This window comes from Elgaria multicarinata, chromosome 19, assembly GCF_023053635.1.
Source record: "Elgaria multicarinata webbii isolate HBS135686 ecotype San Diego chromosome 19, rElgMul1.1.pri, whole genome shotgun sequence".
Lineage (NCBI taxonomy): Eukaryota > Metazoa > Chordata > Lepidosauria > Squamata > Anguidae > Elgaria > Elgaria multicarinata.
In genome coordinates, this window is record NC_086189.1 from 10,889,248 (window position 1) to 10,910,222 (window position 20,975).

At 46.3% G+C, this 20,975-nt stretch overlaps 1 protein-coding gene across 1 annotated transcript in view; it reads right to left on the minus strand.

Moving 5' to 3' along the window:
- PAPPA (pappalysin 1) overlaps window positions 1-20,975 on the minus strand; it is a 259,190-nt gene that overhangs the window by 69,293 nt on the left and 168,922 nt on the right. Inside the window, exons 13-14 of the mRNA XM_063144791.1 lie at window positions 19,526-19,739; window positions 5,819-5,987 (exon numbers count right to left, since the gene is read on the minus strand). Coding sequence (XP_063000861.1) covers window positions 5,819-5,987; window positions 19,526-19,739 — 383 coding nt within the window. The remainder of the gene's footprint in view (window positions 1-5,818; window positions 5,988-19,525; window positions 19,740-20,975) is intronic.

Below are 20,975 nucleotides of genomic sequence, written 5' to 3' on the forward strand. Positions count from 1 at the left end.
ACACCACCGTTCAAAAGCATCTATCTTCCTTCGCTCAGCCTTCCTTATGGCCTTGGTAGCCTCATCGACTAGGCCCGACGCTCCATCTATGAAGCCCCCTTCCCTAACAGACCAGCCGCCCTGTTCTCAAGGAGACACACTTTCCTCTGCCTGGCCTCCGCCGTGCGTCTAATTGAACTCACATGAGGCCAGCCTTTTCTCGTCCCGGCATGATTGATGAAACCTTTACAGAGCATTAAGGAGCTGTCAGGTTTTAAATAGCACCTCTTGACCACAGCGGCAGCAGCAAAGGGAGGCCGAGATGACACAGAGCCACCAACCGAGCGAACAGCAGCTTTTTACTAAAGGGGGGGGAATGGAGATTGAGGAGGGGGGAGAAGGCCGGGGGTGGCGGTTTGGGAAACAGAGGAAGGTGTGTGTATGTGTGTGTCAATGAATGAATGAATGAATGAGAGAGGAGGCAGCCGAAGAATGATGAACTTGAGTAGATTATTACAGCATGGGGGAAAAGCCATTACTTACTATGTTTTTTTTATGCCTCCTGTCTAATTTTACTGTTTTTATATTATATTGCGTTTTTAAAAAGAATTGGATGTACAGCAGTACATGGCGATAAAGGAGTGGCAGAGAAATAAATAAACGGGCTAGCCGGGGTCAAAGCTCTCATCAATATAGGCGACTAATCTGGGAAGCTTTGATAGCTCATTTATGTGTGGGGTTTGTGAATGAAACGTCAAGGGTGTGTGTGGGTGTTGGTGTGTTGCTACCATAACAAAACTTGTGCTGTATGTCGTCCCCCCCCCCCCGCTCCAAATTCAGGGAGTTGGGAACAATTTCAGGCAAGAGACTTTTCCTAGCCCTACGTGGAGATGATGAATATCAAACCTGGGACTGTCAACATGCAAAGTAGAAGCTCTACCACTGAGCTACACCCCTTTCCCTTAATGTTTTCCCACCCTCCCTCTCTCTTTCTCTGCATTGAGCAGGGGGTTGGACTTGATGGCCTTATAGGCCCTTCCCAACTATAGAATAGAGAGAATTCTATGATTCTCTCTCTCTCTCTCTCTCTCTCTCTCTCTCTCTCTCTCTCTCTCTCTCTCTCTCTCTGTGTGTGTGTGTGAGAGAGAGAGTTTTAGGGGGCCTTTGAGGATGTTGGAGAAATCTCTCTGGGTTTACAGCTCACTGATCTTTCATCATCTGCCTCCCCAGACTCCAGCTCATTTCCTCATGAGCTACATTCTGACTCAATCTACACTTGGGGGCAGGGGGGTCCCATTGCATTTTCCATTTAAAAAAAGCAGGGGGGAAAAGTCCTAAATAGAAAGTTGTGCAGATTGTGGTAGGGTGACCCTATGAAAAGGAGGACAGGGCTCCTGTATCTTTAACAGTTGCATAGAAAAGGAATTTTCAGCAGGTGTCATTTGTATATATAGAGAATCTGGTGAAATTCCCTCTTCATCACAACAGTTAAAGCTGCAGGAGCTACACTAGAGTGACCAGATACAAAAGAGGGCAGGGCATCTGCAACTTTAACTGTTGTGATGAAGAGGGAATTTCACCAAGTTCTCCATATATACAAATGACACCTGCTGAAATTCCCTTTTCTTTGCAACTGTTAAAGATACAGGAGCCCTGTCCTCCTTTTCAAATGGTCCCCCTAGACCTGTTCAGATCACATGCTGCTGCCAATATTATGCAGGCTGACCATATGGACAGGGCTCCTGTATCTTTAACAGTTGCATCAAAAAGGGGATTTTAGCAGGTGTCCTTCGTATGCATGCAGCACCAGGTGAAATTCCCGCTTCATCACAACAGTTAAAGCTGCAGGTGCCCTGCCCTCTTTTAAATCTGGTCACTCTAGTATAGCTCCTGCAGCTTTAACTGTTGTGATGAAGAGGGAATTTCACCAGGTTCCCCATATATACAAATGACACCTGCTGAAATTTCCTTTTCTATGTAACTGTTAAAGATACAGGAGCCCGGTCCTCCTTTTCATAGGATCACCCTAGATTGTGGCCAAAATTTGCACAACAATTGGCCGTGATTTGCTCGTACACAAATTACAGCCGCAATTTGTGCATGTTTCTATTTATGAAAATAATAATGGGAGAGAAAAAGCCTGGAAAAAGTTTGCAGATTTGGGGGGGGGGGGCGGGGAACACGGCACATGAAAGCCAAGCTGGGGGCAGCAGCAGAGTAATCTGGTCTGAATTCGCAGTGACAGGCATCCCTACTCAAGACTTCCTCAGCGTTCGCCTCCCTCCCTGAGTGGGCCCAAGTGCTGTGATAGGCTTGCCAGCCACAGGGATAAACCTGGTAAAGAAACACATAGCCGTAGCCACTTCTCAGCCTAGTTATAGTGATGCTATTCACTTGCCCACTGGGATATTACTGAGTCTACCCCTAACATATACTCGGACTTTTGCAAGTCTTTTGTAAAGTGCATCCCTCCATAGATTCATTTATTGAAAAATAAAAATAAAGGAGGCAGCTCTATTCCTGCAAGGATCAAGTCCACCCAGCTTCCCCCTCAACATCTCCTCAATCTAAACCAGGCATCCTCCAGGACTCTAACCTGGGGCCTCCAGGCATGGCTCCCACCAGCGTGGCCAAATCAAAAGGCCTGATCAAAAGCAGGCACATTAACTGGTTCTAATCACCCGCCCCGCCCCGTCGGAGGGCTCCTTGACATTAAAACGACACAGTGCTGGTGAAAGACGGAGCCCAGTTCCACTTGGGTTTGCATAGGCTTGGCTCGAAGATGTCCAAGGCCCATCCTCCAAGCCTTTTCCCCGTTGAACAAGTCAGGCTCTTGAGAGAGTTTTCTGTTCTGCGGAAAATGTGCAGCTACAGAGAGGTGCCGGTGCTGGTGACCATTAACGTAAAGGAAGAGGGGGCAGTCCCTGGCCTAGTCTACACCAAGCAGGATATTGCACTATGAAAGCAGTATATCAAAGGCAGGAGCCACACAACGGTATTGAAGTGCACTGACAACAGTTGGTGCCCATTGACACAGACCATATGCTGCTTTCATTGTGCAATATCCTTCTGGGGCCCTTTCTACACCTAAGGGTTATCCCAGGAAAATGGAGGGGTCGTCCCTGCCTGCTCCCGGGATCCCCTGTAAGGCATTTGGATGCACAGGAATGATTCCGGGATATAGGGCTGGTGTAGACATGCTCCAGGTGTAGATTAGGCCTCTATTTGGGTTTGTGGTTCACTCAAAAGAGATAATTCCTCCACCACCCAAATATCTTTCCTTTTAGTAATATCACAAAGGGTTTGAGCATCTTAGAAAAGGCACAGATAGCCCACTGAGCAGAGCCCCTTCTTCTTCTTCTTCTTCTTCTTCTTCTTCTTCTTCTTCTTCTTCTTCTTCTTCTTCTTCTGTTCTCTGTATTTCTTCTTCTTCTTCTTCTTCTTCTTCTTCTTCTTCTTCTTCTTCTTCTGTTCTCTGTATTTCTTCTTCTTCTTCTTCTTCTTCTTCTTCTTCTTCTTCTTCTTCTTCTTCTGTTCTCTGTATTTCTTCTTCTTCTTCTTCTTCTTCTTCTTCTTCTTCTTCTTCTTCTTCTGTTCTCTGTATTTCTTCTTCTTCTTCTTCTTCTTCTTCTTCTTCTTCTTCTTCTTCTTCTTCTTCTTCTTCTTCTTCTTCTGTTCTCTGTATTTCTTCTTCTTCTCCTCCTCCTCCTCCTCCTCCTCCTCCTCCTCCTCCTCCTCCTCCTCCCTCTTTCACACACACACACACACACACTTATTGTGACCCATGCTTGTGCAGAACCCACGCTTGTGAAATGGCACAACTCCTTTGCTAAATCCCAGATTTGCCTTTTTCACAAAGTGCCAAGGAAGTCAAATGGATAGAGAGACGTAAACAAGCAACTGGGCTTGGGTGGGCGGATGGAGAAGAAGCGGCAATTGCCTGCCAACTCTCTCCTGGATGGGACGAGAGGAAACCAGTCATCACTGGGGCCACGGCAGGGTGAGATCTGTCACAGATGGCGCACTCCCTCTTCTAGACGGATCATCGCATGGCGCCTTGGCTTTTTTGAGGCAAGCCGGAGAGTTTGAAATGAATCCAGTGCGCCATGAAGTCCAACCTTTGCCCCCAAAGACACACCACCTAGAGTTCTCTGCAAATGGTTAAATCCAGGGTTTAAGGGGTCTTCTTATTTATTTATTTATTTATTTATTACATTTATTTATTACATTTGTCTTCTGAATACAGCCCAGCTTTCTGGCTTAACGACAGAGGTTAAAGCCATGGTTTAAGGTGTCTTCTGAACGGGGCCACAATCTTGATGGGGTGAGGGGTGAGAAAAAGAAAAAAGATTCCTCACCCCCTGAGAAAAAAGTGTCCTCTGAGAAATTTCAGCTCAGCTCTAAAGGTGCCATGCCTCACCCTGCACATCTAGTGTTAGTAGCTCATAGACTGCAAGTGGTACCTATTTATCAGGGCTCTCCTCATTTTCCTATATTATCAGTCCCTGGCAAATCTCTATCCCAATTTCTGCCTTTTTAAGGGATATCCTGTTATCAGGGCTGGTGTCAGGGTTTGGTACGGTTGGGTCCATACCCTAAAAGGGGTCCTACTGCCAGTCCCTAGAGCTCTCTGGCCTTGCTCATTCCATCCATACCACAAGATGTAGTGATGGCCACCAATTTGGATGACTTTAAAAAGGGATTGAATAAATTCCTAGAGGAGAAGGCTATCCGTGGCTACTAGCCCTGATGGTTGTGCGCTACCTCCAGAAGCGGAGGCAGTAAGCCTGTGTGCACCAGTTGCTGGGGAACATGGGTGGGAGGGTGCTGTTGCACCATGTCCTGCTTTGTTGGTCCCTGGTCAACAGCTGTTTGGTCACTGTGTAAACAGGGCTCTTCTGATGTTCTGATGTTCAATAGTTACTGGTAGAAGCAACAGAGATGATGAGAGAGATTTACTTCCATGAGAGCTAGAATGTGGCTCCATGGTTTACCTCTGAAACACATCTCTTGATCATTCTCTGCTGCCAGGATCTAGTACTTTTTCTTTTTTCATAGGCACAAGTCACTGCCCTGTCTTAATGGAGTAGAAGTCTTGGTGTTCCTGCTCCAGAGCTTCTCTCTGTTTGCCAGGGAGGCCGTGTGCAGCCTTAATCTGATCCAGCAGGGCTCTTCCTATGTTCTTATGCACTCCAACTTGATATTTCTGCATACCTGGTATTTCTGCCCCCTGGCATATATTTCTTTATATCAGGGGTGGGCAACACACAGCCCAGCCTTCTCCTCCAGGAATGTATCCAACCCCCTTTTAAAGCCCTCCAAATGGGTGGCCATCACTACATCTTGTGCGAGCGAGTTCCATAATTTAACTCTGCGCTGTGCGAAGAAGGAAAAACTTCCTGACTGTTAGAGCAGTACGACAATGGAACCAGTTACCTAGGGAGGTGGTGGGCTCTCCCACACTAGAGGCCTTCAAGAGGCAGCTGGACAACCATCTGTCAGAGATGCTTTAGGGTGGATTCCTGCATTGAGCAGGGGGTTGGACTCGATGGCCTTGTAGGCCCCTTCCAACTCTGCTGTTCTATGATTCTAAGTCCTTCCTTTTATTTGTCCTAAATCTCCCACCAATCAGCTTCATGGGAGGACCCTGGTTCTTGTATTTTGAGAGAGGGAGAAAAATCTCAGCCTCTTGGGGATGCAGCTTGGCCTTTCCGTAAGGCATAGAATTCCCTGCCTCCAAACGACGAGGTGCCAGGAGCTTTTCAAACTCAGCTTGGGGAGCTATCGTCATTTCCGTTCCCACCGGCCTTTTCCTCACCCGTCATATGCCGCAACGTACCTGGCTTTTGGCGGGCTTGTCATCTCTGGCCATCTGGAGGGTGTGCCCTGTCTTGCAGGTGACGTTGCACTGGGCACCATTATAGCGCCCCCCGCTGGGGAAGGTCAGCACAGCATTCTCGATCTCCAGGTCTCGGCAATCAGTGGATTTGCAAGAGTAGCGCACACAGCTGTGGGGCAGAGAAGGAATAGGGAAGACCCTCATTAGATATTTTTTTAATGGAACAATAGACCCTTTAAATCAATTTCAGCTTCTGTTCGAGAAACTTCTTTGAAAATACTGCATAGATGGTATTGGACATCAATACAGCTAGCACATATTACTTCAACCTGTAGCCCCCTCTGTTGGAGAGGCTGAAAGGTAAAAGGCACATATTTTCATTTATGGTGGACTTGTCTGCACATACAGGGATTTTGGATGTTAGTGATGGTTATTACTAGAGAAAGGATTGTATATGATCCAGAATTATTTTTATTATTCATGTACAAAGGATCTAATGTAAATTTGAAATGTAAAGATTTATTATTATTATTATTATTATTATTATTATTATTATTATTATTATTATTATTATTATTATTATATACTGCCCCATAGCTGAAGCTTTCTGGTTAAAAACAGTGTTCACTGTTAAAAACAGTGAACATTAAAAAGGATACAAAATTTAAAACCATCAAAAACATAAAAACAACAGTATAAAAACAACGGTATCCATTTAAAACCACAGCTCTGGGGTCTGTTAACAAACAAACAAACTTAGCGTTGTTAAATGCTGTTAAATGCCTGGGAGAAGAGAAAAGTCTTGACCTGGCGCCGAAAAAATAACAATGTTGGCACCAGGCGAGCCTCATCGGGGAGATCATTCTATAAGTGGGGGGCCACCACTGAAAAGGCCCTCTTCCTTGTTGCCATCCTCCGAGCTTCCCTCGGAGTAGGCACTCGGAAGAGGACCTTAGATGTTGAGCGCAGTGTATGGGTAGGTTCACATCAGCAAGCCTCATCAGGGAGATCATTCCACAATTGAGGGGCCACCACCGAAAAGGCCTTCTCCTTTGTTGCCGTCCTCTGAGCTTCCCTCAGAGTAGGCATCCGGAAGAGGACCTTAGATGTTGAGTGCAGTGTACGGGTAGGTTCATGTCGGGAGAGGCGTTCCATCAGGTATTGCGGTCCCAAGCCGTGTATATTTGTATATTATCAATATACAAAGGATCTAATGTAAGTTTGAAATGTAAAGATTCATCATTATTATTATTATTAATTGCTGCTCACCAGACAATTACACAGCAGTGGAAAAAACTGGACAATTTGAACTTATCGGCATGGTACCGAAATATATGGTCAGTGGCAATATATCACCCTGACATTTTTGTCTGGAGTGCGGCGAGGATGGTGCATTGCCATCTTTCGCCACTGCTCCAGGGTATCCTTAGAGGCATGGCTGGGTGTAGGGAGACCACGGATTGGTTGCTGTCCACCCAGGCAGAGGGCAAGCCAAATAGCCAATGGAATCAGACTATCTTGCACCCTAGGCAAGGTGAGCTACTTGCACACACACACCCAAATTGTGCGGAAGTCCAAACGTGTGCGCTGAGTGGAGAGCTGGGACTGGCTCACTTCGATTTGGGACCGAGCCGTCTGGAATTCACCGGGACTTACTTCCGTGCGAACGCAACCCGCTATGCAGCCTGGCATCCCTCCGCACGTTTACTCGGGGGAATAAGGCTTCCGAGTAAGGAGGCATAGGTGGATCGGGCCACACTGCTGCCTCCCGGTGCAACGCTTTCTCAGATGCAAATCCCGTTGATCCACACGCGCAGGATCGGGAAGCAGGAGAGTTTGCCTTGCGAGGAGTCCACAAGTCCACGAGTCCCTAGCTTTCCTGGGGGAAGGGAGAGGGAGTCCCACTTGCCCACCTGCCTGGACATCGCGGCCTGTTTGAGGAGAGAGGCGAGGCGACCTGGTGCCCTTTCCTTGGGAGTAAGGCAGAGGCTGGCTTGGGCCAGGGTCGAGTTCGCCACGTGCTTTTTCTTCTTCTGGTGGCGGTGGCCTCCCGGCTCTGGGAGAGCGACTTCCAGGCGGAAGTCCGAACATGGAGCCGTCCCACCCCCACCCCAGTGTCCCTGGCTTTGCTTCGGCTTCGCCATCTCACCCGCCCAGGCCCAGCTGAATCCTCAGGCCGGGCTGGACCAGCTCACAGCCAACAACGCGAGGTACTGGTTCCTCTCTATTCGGCCCTGGTTAGGCCTCATCTAGAGTACTGCGTCCAGTTCTGGGCTCCACAATTCAAGAAGGACGCAGACAAGCTGGAGCGTGTTCAGAAGAGGGCAACCAGGATGATCAGAGGTCTAGAAACAAAGCCCTATGAAGAGAGACTGAAAGAACTGGGCATGTTTAGCCTGGAGAAGAGAAGATTGAGGGGAGACATGATAGCCCTCTTCAAATACTTAAAAGGTTGTCACACAGAGGAGCGCCAGGATCTCTTCTCGATCCTCCCAGAGTGCAGGACACGGAATAACGGGCTCAAGTTAAAGGAAGCCAGATTCCGGCTGGACATCAGGAAAAACTTCCTGACTGTTAGAGCAGTGCGACAATGGAATCAGCTACCTAGGGAGGTTGTGGGCTCTCCCACACTAGAGGCCTTCAAGAGGCAGCTGGACAACCATCTGTCAGGGATGCTTTAGGGTGGTTTCCTGCATTGAGCAGGGGGTTGGACTCAATGGCCTTGTAGGCCCCTTCCAACTCTGCTATTCTATGATTCTATGATTCTATGAACGGCGTGAGCTTGGCGCGCTAGGCGGCCACCTGAGTTGCCTCTATGGTAGCACCGGCCCTGACTGGAATTCCCCAGAGCTGCTTCCATGGAGAGAAGACTCTCCCTTTTGCTGTGGTGAAGGCTCTCCCTTCCCCGGGCCTCAATCCCAGGGGAAAAGCTAGGGAGGCACAGCAGTGATGGTTGCTCCTTTGTGTGGGGATAACGGGGCGCAACCCCGCAGGAACGAAAGCACGGGGTTTTGTGCGAATGCGGTGCCAAATCAATGCCGTGAAGATGCCCCCCCCTCAGGACTAAGCTGGTTGGCAGAGAGGAGGGGAAGGGGGGGGAGATAGAAAGATAAATATGATTGCTCCCAAGGAGGAGCTTTATTTTCTCTGTCTTCACCATTCCCTCTGGGAGAAGACTGATCAAAAGAGAATTAAGACCATAACTGGGCACGAGAACAGAGAAGCCAGTTTGCCTTTGTGGCTTGACTGAACCACATTTATGACGGATGGAATTTCTGGAAGGGCATTGGCAAAGTGGTGTGTGTGTGTGTGTGTGTGAGAGAGAGAGAGAGAGAGGGGGGGAGGGTGAGTATGTACAGAGGGGAAAATCTTGCTATTGAGCAATGGTTGATAATGCCTTAGGTATGGCAGGTCATAAGAGAAGAAGAGGGTACGTAGTGTTTCTCAGCTTTAAAAACCACAATCTTAGAAAGCTTACGCGAAGGAGAGGAAGGCCTTGAAAAGCAAACGCGAAGGATCAGCCCAAACAGATGAGAACTGCAGCAGGCCAAAAAGTCGGGAAGGACAAGCAGAGAACCACAAAAAAAGTTGGAGGTGGTAAGAGTGATCAAGAGGAAGACCTCTTCAAGCCTCCCATCGGAGTCTGCCTGCCTGGGAAACTACTCAGCCTGGATTGGCAAGGACTTGCAAGTTCTTGGCGGTGGAATTGGTACATTTATTGCAGATTCATAACCCACCTTATGCCTAAGACTCAGGTTAGGTGATAACATTTCCTCATTTCAATCAGACCTTGCTGATTTCTGCAGGAAGGAAGGAATCCTGTTTTCACAGTCTCTTCACAGTGGCCAGGGGGAAAGCTGTCTGGCTATTTGTAACCACCGCCATGTGCAGGAATTCAGCTTCCAGACTGCATTATCGCTTCCAAGCATAAAGTGGGTTTTTAATATTCACTTGTGGAAGACGGGAGGAGGAATGGAGCTGGCTCACCATGGTATGGGAGCTGACGGAGGCGAGTGCATTGCACAGGACAAACCCAGAAAGGAGCTGCACTGATGTTTGAAGACCTAAAGCAAAAACCACCCAGCCAGCTGGCTACAGCCAAGGCATTGGTCAATTTCTGGTCCGTGTCAGTTTCACACGTGTTTCTGTATGACTCCATACCCTTTCCTCACCGATTTGCATTTTTCAAATTAAAAAAAATATCTGCAGGACAATTTGCATTCTTTTGAAACGTGTTTCCCCCCACAACATCTGCGCACACGGTTTTAACCTAAAACGCACAGTTTTAAAGCATTTTAAGATGATTTTGGAGACAAGAATTATATTGCCAAATTTGGCAAAACCAAAAACCTAAAAACAAAAACACAAAAACCCAACAACAACAAAACAACGGAAGACTAAGCTCCAAGCCCCATATTAATCCCAGAAGTTTGAGCCATGCCCGTGTCCTAAAAAATTCTCTATCCTCAAGCATTCCAACATTTCATGGATCAAAATTGTGGCCTGCTAGTAACACCCTTGTTCTTGTACCAAGGTGTATTGGGGAATTTTCCCCATTCCCTTTCTATGGTTCATTCTGTCTTGTATCCTGAATGCCAGTTTAAGTAGGAGAATTTATAAAAAATAATTCTGGAATGGGATCATGAGCATTTGTTTCAGCTTTCAGTTCATTTCCATAGAATCATAGAATAGTAGAGTTGGAAGGGGCCTACAAGGCCATCGAGTCCAACCCCCTGCTCAATGCAGGAATCCACCCTAAAGCATCCCTGACAGATGGTTGTCCAGCTGCCTCTTGAAGGCCTCCAGTGTGGGAGAGCCCACAACCTCCCTAGGTAACTGATTCCATTGTCGTACTGCTCTAACAGTCAGGAAGTTTTTCCTGATGTCCAGCTGGAATCTGGCTTCCTTTAACTTGAGCCCGTTATTCCACGTCCTGCACTCTGAGATGATCGAGAAGAGATCCTGGCCCTCCTCTGTGTGACAACCTTTTACGTACCCCACTCCATCCACTGCATGACTCATCTGGGCATGCATATTATTATTTTTTTAAAAAAACAAGCAATCTTGATGTTACCGAATGCATGACTCCTTCACAATTCCTTTATGGAATGTCCCAATCTAGGAATGGACAGATCTGTCCATTTTGGTTTCGTTGCTCACTTTTCTAATCTTCAATTCATTTTGTCCCATTAGGTTGCGATTTTGTAATATTTTTTTCTTTTTTTAAAAAAAAAAAGTCCGCACGAGCATCCGTATGGATGTGTGTGTGCAGTTATCTTCATTTATACATTTTATAAGCAATTATGCCTAGTATTTGCGTTTTTTTAAAAAGCTATTGCCCTAATAAAATGCATTTTGTACATTATTTTCACCTATGTACACGTTTGTGTGCACACTTTCCCCTAATACGAGCATTTTAATGCGTTTTTTTAAAAATGGGAGCATTGCAAAATTAGTAGCGTGAATACTTAAGGATAAATGTATTTGCATATTGGTTCAGGAAATGTGAATTAGGCAGGTCTACAATGAAATGCGAAGGAAAAGTATTTCTTACGCATTCCTCCTGATTGACATGTCCCTGTGGTTCTGGAGCAATAGAATCTGTCGAACATGTCATTTTGCATTGTAACACATATGAGGAATGCAGAAAAAAAAAACCCCTTTATTAACAGCCTTTTCTGGATGTAGCCCCACAACGTTGGTATTAATCTGTTTAAGGGATGTGTCTTTCCATATTACTGAAAGGGTCTCTTAAGTTTCTCATGACCTCAATGCAAATTAGAAAAATAATGCTGCAATCCTTCTGAGAGAAACAACTCACTAGAATGCTTATTAGATTGTAAGCCTACGCGGCAGGGTCCTGCTATTTACTGTGTTATCTGTACAGCACCATGTACATTGATGGTGCTATATAAATAAATAATAATAATAATAATAATAATAATAATAATAATAATAATGTCACTTTTTATCTATCCTTTGCATGCTTTATTTTATTTATTTTATTTTATTTATTTATTACATTTATGTACCGCCCCACAGCCGAAGCTCTCTGGGCGGTTTACAACAATTAAAAATAGTAAACATTAAAAGTATACAAAAATTAAAAAAACATAAAAACAGTATAAAAACAACACACACACACACACACTACACTGTTACAAAGAATGGGAGAGGCCCTGGAGGATGACAACTTCATGTACTGCACCTGCAATGTACCATGAGTGAAGAATCATGAGTGCACAATAAATGCCTTTTGTAGAAAGGCTCAATATCACATGTTTGTAGCTTCTGCAGTTCCTTCAGCTTTGTTTAGTTAAGTATTCTGGGTGTTCTGCAATATTACCTAGTGGCCACAGTCTTCCAATTGCTGCTGGACAGCCTGCATTCTTTTAAGTCACCGATAAAGAAGCGACAACTGTGAATATATTTTCATCCCTGAAGTGGGTTTGCTAATTTACACCTACTTGCATAATAGCTATAATCAAAAGTATGTGCTTCATGTCCTTCCCCAATCAGCTTTGGTGCTGATTTTGCTGGTCTGTGACCGTAATAAACAACATTTTTCCCCCATTCCTACTGATGTGCATGCGTAAACATTGTTAAAACACCACACAAAAGTAATCTTAATTCAGTCTTAGGTATAATCATATCTGGAGTGCTTTGTTTGCTGTGTTTTACTGGTGTGTGCATATCTGTAATGGATACACTGGTAACGGCGATGGGGGAAATAGATGAAGGAACTGTAAGCACCAATCCTTACCTGGGCAGAGATAGCTGAGCTATGTCCTTATCTGGGCGGAGATAGCCTAGCTACAGTCAGTCGTGCTCTGATAATCTCTCAGATAGATTACTGCAATGCATTAGATGTGGGGCTGCCTTTGAAAAACGGTCTGGAAACTTCAGCTGGTCCAAAATATGGCAATGAGATTCTTAACGGGGACTGGCGGACGTGATCATGCTGTGTCAGTACTTTGCCATCTGCACGTGCTGCCTGTCCATGTCTGGGCCCGAAGTGCTGGTATTAACATTCAAAGCTCTGGATCTGTCTTATGGTTGATTGCTTAAAGTTGTTTTGACGAATGTGTTGTCTCTAGGGATGTGCTCCGCTTCTCCTCGGACCGGAGAAGCAGGAGCGGATTGGGGGGCTTCGCCTCTGCTTAAGGCAGAGGCGAAGAGGATCGGGGGAGCCGCGGAGCGTTGCGGAGCGGATCGAGGTGAAGGCGGATCCTTCGCCTCGATCTGGAGCTCCGCAAAAAAGGTAAGGGGGTTTACTTGGCCCTGCCGCTGTTGCTGCCGCCCAAGCGGCGATGGTGGCAGAGCCAGGTAAATGGGAGGGGGGTCTTACCTGCATCCGTGTGCGGTCCCGCGGCTGCTTCAACTGAGCCCGAAGACTCAACTGCGGCCTAGTCTTCCTGGTTGAGTCCTCGGGCTCAGTTGAAGCAGCCGCGGGACCGCACACGGATGCAGGTAAGGGAGAGGAGGGAAGGGGTTTTACCTGGCCCTGGCGCCACTCCCCGCCACAGCGGAGTTCCAATTCGGAGCCGGAGCTCCGCAGCGGAGCAGAGCGGCCTCTAGGCAGATCGAGGCGGGGCGGAGCGGGCGCGAAGAGGATCGGGGGGTCCGTGCACACCCCTAGTTGTCTCTGTGTATGCTGCCTGTTGACATGCTTTTATGTAAATGGTTTTACACTGTATATATTGTATTTTTAATGGTTTTTAATCTTTGTAACCCCCCCAGACAGCTTCAGGCCATAGCTAGACCGGGTGAAATCCTGGGGTGATCCCTGGAATCATCCCTGTGCGTCCATATGATGCACAGGGGATCCTGGGATCAGGGAGGGATGATCTCTCCCTTGTCCCAAGATCCCGCCCTCCACTTTAGGCCCGTTTTTTCCATTGTCTTGGGCTGAGCCTGAGACTGTGGAACGTGTGGCCGGGTGCCACAGTTTGTCCCAGCTCCTCGTGACTCCTTGCGAGGGGCCGGGACCTGCGCACGGGGTGCGGCGCTCCTCAGGAACGCTGCGCCCATTGGGGGTGGGGTGGGGTGGGGGAGCAAGGAAAGTAAATAAATATTTTAAAAAAACTTACGTTTTGCGCACGAGCATTTGTGCGCTGCTGCTTCTTTAAGAAAATTAAAAAATGGCAGGCGTGACGGCTCTCTGTCTGAGGTCGTCGCACGCCGCGTGTAAACTGAGGGGGGATCTCGTGATAAAACCATTGTAAGATCTTCACCCCTCTGTTGTAGACCAACAGGTAGGTCTAACTAAGGCCTCAGTTATGAGGCGGTATAGAAATGTTGTTATTAATAGCTTGTGGCTCATTTACTTGAAGGGTCCTCTTCTCCCATCAGTACCTGCCCAGATCATCCTCAGCGGTCCTTCTTCAGGAGACTCCATGAGGAGACTCCATGAGGAAGTCTTCCATGTGGAAGTGAGGTGGGTGGCTACCAGGAAGAGGGCCTTTTCTGCTGTGGCACCTCAGTTGTGGAATAAGCTTCCCAGAGAGGCCCGCCTAGTGTCTATATTGTGTGTTTTCTGGTGCCAGGTGAAACCCTTTCTATTTTCTAAGGCATTTTAGTCTTTTAATTCTGTTCTTTTAAATCCGTTAATGCATTTTAAATCTCTGCGTCACTGCTAGGTTTTCTATTTTCATTTTATACTGTGGTTTTAAACTTGTACATTTTAATAATGTATTTAATAATGTATTTTATTTCATTCTTGTGAACTGCCCAGAGAGCTTTGGTTGTTGGGCAGTATAGAAATGAATAATAATAATAATAATAATAATAATAATATCACATCAGTCACTGGCACCAAATAAAAAAAAACTATACAGAAAACCTTCAGAAACTGGGCCTACCAGGATACCTTCAGAAACTGGGCCTACCAACACCAATATCCCGAAAGCAGTCCTACTTAAAACATGCTCAATTGTCAGGAAATTCCTGAATCAGTAAAAGTCAGCATGACCTGGCAAAGCCCATCATGTTTATCTAGAAAAACCACCATGAGTGCAAAAAGACAGATGAATAATAATAATAAAAAAAAACCTGAAAAGCTTCAGCAAACTACGCATGTATAGTAACCCAAACAAAATTCAGGAATAAAACTTGGAATGATGGAGTATTTCTAATGCATCAGTTCTACTTCAGGAGGAAAAGAGGCAAGTAAGTGAGAATTCCAAAATCCACGAAGAAATGATGCAGGTGAATTTCAAAAACATCTCAGGAGTAGAAGTAATGGGTGGAAACAGCAGGGAAATGGATTTTGGCTAAATATTAGGGCGGGGGGACATCCTAATGGTCTGAGCTGTTCAACAGCTAATGGGCTCAAGTTACAGGAAGCCAGATTCCAGCTGGACCTCAGGAAAAACATCCTGACTGTTAGAGCAGTATGATAATGGAACCAGTTACCTAGGGAGGTTGTGGGCTCTCCCACACTAGAGGCCTTCAAGAGGCAGCTGGACAACCATCTGTCAGGGATGCTTTAGGATGGATTCCTGCATTGAGCAGGGGGTTGGACTGGATGGCCTTATAGGCCCCTTCCAACTCTACTATTCTATGATTCTGTGAACAGTGGAACAAACTCTTTTGGGAAGTCAGACTTTCCTTTCCAGGAGGTCTTGAAGTAGATGTGGAAGCTCACCTGTCAAGGATGTTGTGACTGCATCCTGCATTGCAGATTCTGTGCAGAGCACAAAATTAGACTAGAACCTGGTCACTAGCTGACCTCTAAGATTCCTTCAAACTTTACATCTCTATGATTCTGGGTGAACAACTACCTGGAATTGTTTCCCAGTAATTTATAATCCTTTGCGTCTAGGAAAGAAGAAGAAATAAATAGGGGGGGGGGAAATGAGTGAGATTATGCCCTGAAAATATCTTCCTCCTTTCAGAAACCGTGTTTTGAAATCTCCTTTTAGACGGAGAAGACAAAGATAAGTCTATCTATAGCAAAAAGAAAAGAAAAATAAATCAATGCAGACAGTGTGCTTTGACCTAGATACAAAGGCATCTGATCACTCCATTGAAGTGAGATGAGTAAATTCAGAGGCCCAGAAGAGCCAGATCAAGTTTCAAATGAGAGGTCCAGTTTATGGACGTCTGGCCAAGTCCCACGGCAGGAGTTAGATGGAGACGGAGGGAGACCCACTGGAATGAAGGATGCAGAGTGGTGTTGGAAAGCGTTGGCGTGCGGGGAAGGGGGGAGAAATCAGGAATCCAGTTTGCCCCCTCCTTTTTCTCTTTTCAGCTTAAAAAGTCGGAATCGAAACTCCTGTCATAGCATGGGACCATACCTGTTATGATTAATTACTGCCGATGCAGTAGAGCTGGGAGAGAATTTTAATTAGCAGGGCAGAGATGAAGGGCACCCTTAAAAAAACACGTTCCGAAAACATTTCAGCTGTTAACTGTTGGCGCTCTCAAAATGCTAAGACCTCTCTCAAAATACCCGAACTTGGGGTCATCCCATGAAGCTGATGAGTAGGAGATTCAGGGCAGATAAAAGGAAGGTCTTCTTTACACATGGAATTCGCTACCTTGATGTCGTGATGGCCACCAATTTGGATGGCTTTAAAAGGGGGTTAGATAATGTCATGGGGGAGAAAGCTACCATGGCTGCTAGTTTTGATGGCTAGCAGTCTATGCACATGAGTTGCTGGGGAACATGGGCGGGAGGGTGCTGTTGCACCAAGTCCTGCTTTGTTGGTCCCTGGCTGACAGCTGGTTGGACACTGTATGAACAGAGTACTGGTCTACATGGACCCTTGGTCTGATCCAACTAAGATCCTTTTTTGGGGTGGGTGGGAGTGGCTTTTTTTCTCGTAATGATTAGTGCTAATATTTATTTACATAAACAAACAAACAAAGAATAAACTAAGAAAAACAAGACCTAGCAACACTAGCAACACTTTAAAGAGTGGTACAGAGACACCATTTATGAATGGATTTATGTTTGGATATTTGTCCTGCCTTCACGGAAGCTTATGTGTAATTTACTCCTCTTACCCGTCCTTCCTTCCTTTTTCGTTTAGAACATGGTGATATTTGAAACGGAGGCTTTTGAAGTATGTAGTGACACTTGTTTTGTTTTGAGTTGTTTTTGATTGTTTTATTTTGTTAAAGCCTATAATAACAATGATTAAAATATTCATTTACAACATTTAATATAATACTGGCAGATCAGTGTGAATGTGGTGCGGTTGAAATAAAATACAAACCTGAAGCAATGGGTATGGAGCAGTGAAACGTCTTTAAAAATTGGCGGAAAAGTGAAAAGCCTGGCAGTGAAATGAGATCGACATAGGTGTAAGATAGGAGTCTCTGTGGGGAGAGCTTTCCACAGATGGGGCACTGCTCCCGTGAAGGCACGTCCACTCTAGCCACGTGCCACAGCTAAGATGACAGCTCAGTTCAGACAACACGCTTCTCAATGGCGGTTTCAGAACTCCACGGCGGAGTTTTTACACCACCGATGAGAAATGCGTCTGGCAGGAAAACTCCACTCTACGGTGGAGTTTTTTGGGAAAACACTCTACGCAAGAATGTCCATGCTATGCAGAGGAGACTTCACGCACAACTGTTGTGTTGGGCGTTGGGCGTCGTGGAGTTTGTCACGGCCCCTCGTGAGGAGTCTTCTTCTGAGGAAGAAGGTGACTTACCTGGCGTTGTGGACTCTCCTTTCTCTGAAGTCCTGCCCGAGGCAGTGTTGCAGCAGGAGAGGGAACGTGCAGCTGAGGAGGATGCAGGTCTCTCGGGAGAGCACCGTGAAGGCCATCCTCCTCCACCTCCTCCAGTATCCAATGTTGCAGATTCTGAGCCAGAAGGGAGTCGTCCACCCAGCCCTCAGGAAAGTCGGCGATTGAAGCGCAGAGAGCAAGTCCGGCCTGCAAGGAAATGTCCTCAGTTGCAGGCCAGAAACTCAGCTCTGTGAACGCCGTTCTTTTATAGCTGGTGGAGACGGAAGGTTTCTTAATGAGCCACAGCTGGAGCTGGGTGGGACCAGGCTAAGGCTCTGGATAAAAGGACGCTTCCAGGAAGCACTCAGGCACCAGCAAACAACCATTGCGATGTTGCTGGTTTTGCTATCCATGCCGCGTTTCCTGTATTCGAGAGCTTGGACTTTAGCGTGACGGGACCTTTGGACCGCACTTCAGGCTGTGACTTTGGATGTTGGTTTTGGACTTGGGTGCTGCATCTCTGCTGCTGGGACTCGCTTATCTCTGCCCGTTACTCCTGGCAACTTGGAGCTTTGCTGGTGGCCGGCTTCCCAGAACAGAACTGATAAGACTCAGTATTTGTAAATACGACAAGAGTTTTCCATTGTGTTGAGTTGACTTTTCCCACTGGCTACAGAGTTCCTTGGTAAGAGTGGCAAAAGGAGCAGGTGCCGCTCTAGGAGAGCCACCGGGATTGGGTGTTTTTTCCCCCCCCCAGCAATGGCTGATGGGATACCATCAGGAGGACCATGGGAGGAGTTGAGATTTTACTCAACTCCACGGTAGCTCACAGTCACACAATGGTGGGGTTAGAATATATTGCATGGGGAGTCCTCCCCTAAAATCTCAACTGTTGAGTGGAGTTTTCACTCTGTGTTGACTAACGTGTTGTCTGAACTGAGCCAATGAAGACACGTGAAGAAGGACTTCTGTTGATGAAGCTCTGTGCAGCCTTCGCCACCCTGAAAACTCCCAGCATTGGCCATGCTGTCTGGAGCTGATGGGAGATAGAATCAAAACTTCCAAAGGACTCCAGGCTGGGGAAGCCTGCCTTTGTGCCTGGACAGGAAACCAGTGATCCTTCAGATATCCTTGTCCCAAGCCAAGAGAAGCTTTAAATGTCAAACGCTGTTTTAAAACTTTGCTGATTTAAATTCGTATTTTAAATTTGTATTTTTGCATTGCTGCTGTTTTTATCTTGGTTGTGCGTTTATACTGTATTTTGTATTATGGTTTTGTTTTGAATTGTCTTAATTTTGTAAACCGCCCAGAGAGCTTCGGCTATTGGGCGGTACAGAAATGCAATAAAATAAATAAATAAATAAATAAATAAATAAATAAAATGCTCGACAGGTTGTCTAAGGCAGTGGGCTTCAACTGGTCCAGACCTCAAACTCCCAATCTGCAACGTGGGACCCACTTTCACAATTGCCCAACATGTGACAATAGCTTCGCTGCAACCCACCTGGACTGGCCTCATGAGCCATTTTTGGGTCGCGACCACCGGTCTAAGGCCATCTAGATGGCTTTGTGGCCGAATGAGGAACTGACACCCAACTCTTCCCTGATCCTGCACATTCTCCACCACACCATTCCGCCTTCCACGTGGGGACGATGTGAAAATAAATTAAAAAGCGAAGAGCATTTTGTGCAGAGAAGTGTGTGACGGCAATAATAAGAGTTCTCTCCTTTTCCCCACACACAGATAGCTTGTGCTCTTTAGCGGATAGCTTCATTCCAGTTTTTATTTTTTTGTATAGTGCGGATTGAACCTGGCCCTGGAAGGAGAATGTAGACAAAAGAGGTGGAAATAATCTATTTTCCCACGTGGGTTAAATGTCCTGCCAGTTCATATGCAATGGGAACTGCACGCCTCTCCCAGCAATGCCAAAGGTCATCGACCCTTTCTCCTCTTACCACAGCTAGTCTATAGGTGGTCAATTGCCAGGAGGAGGAGGAGGAGGAGGAGGAGGGAGGAGACACTCACCTCTGTTCAGCCGGGCTATAGGTCTGTCCGCTCTGGCAGCTGCTGATGGTGATGGGGTCAAAGTTCTGGAAGGAGCGTAAGGCCACCCCAGAGATGGCCACGTAATGTGAGCTGAAGGTGATGAGGACCGCTTGGGTGTGGTAGAAATGTTGGCTGAGGTCATGAAGGACAGGGATAACCAAGGGATTGTTCCTGCAGCTCAAGCCATGGCTCCCTGTCAATGGGAAGGGAAGAGCAGGGCAAGGGGTGTGTCATGGGAAGAGAAGGACAAAAGGGAGAAGTGCTTAGTACTTTCAAGAGTCATTTCTCTTTCCTTTAGCAGGGAGCCTGTGATGGGAATGAGAAGAAAAGGAGACACTCCAACTGCTTTGAGCAGCCTCCTTTCCTCTCCCTGTGAAGCCCCCTCACTAGATGGGTGAGAGAACAGTGAGATGAAGACTGTCTCTGCTCTTCCTTCTGCTGTGGATTGGATTGTTTTGGGTGGTTCTTCTGATCACCAAGGTATCCAAACTTTGTGGTCTACAAGCTTACTATGTTGCAGCAGCAACACTACCACCACCAGGAAACCAGCAATTCAAGTGCCTCTCCCACAGGGATCAGGAACTAATTCAAAGGCAATTAAGAAGCAATACTTCAGCATGGCTTCTGACATGCTGAACAGTAAGCAATTAGAAGCAGAACCTGGAGGAAGGAAGCTTCTAATTAAAATTGCATAAGCCCTTAAGCAACAGGACTTCTGGGTAGGAGATATTATTTGAGGATCTCCACCATAAGCAATTGGTGGATAATATGATATATTAAGTGCCCAGTGGTGCTTTAATTCCACCTCTAATCGATTGTGGAAATGCAATACTTCAGCAGGGCTAATGGTCCCTGGTATGGAAGCAATCTCTCCCACTATTATGCTTGCTTATTCATGTTTGGAAACCTTGTGCAGCCATGCAAACAGCCACAAAACAATCGTCAGCGCAGACAACACACAATCTAGCTATTCTGTATGTAATGTATGTTGTCAGTTGGTTTATTGATTTAATTTTTAAATTTCTTTTCTGTCAGCTGGGGCACAACTGCGAGCTAAAATCTAGCAGAGGAATATCCCATGCAATAACTTAGAATCATAGAATCATAGAAGAGTAGAGTTGGAAGGGGGCCTAAAAGGCCATCGAGTCCAACCCCCTGCTCAATGCAGGAATCCACCCTACAGCATACTTGACAGATGGTTGTCCAGCTGCCTCTTGAAGGCCTCTAGTGTGGGAGAGCCCACCACCTCCCTAGGTAACTGGTTCCATTGTCATACTGCTCTAACAGTCAGGATGTTTTTCCTCATGTCCAGCCAGACATCTACCTCTACTTCTTGTGGAAACAAAACCCAAAGCAGAAGAACCAAAGCTGGAAAGTATGCAAAAGGCAAAAACAGTTCTCAAATGAGCCGCGATACAAATTCATTGTA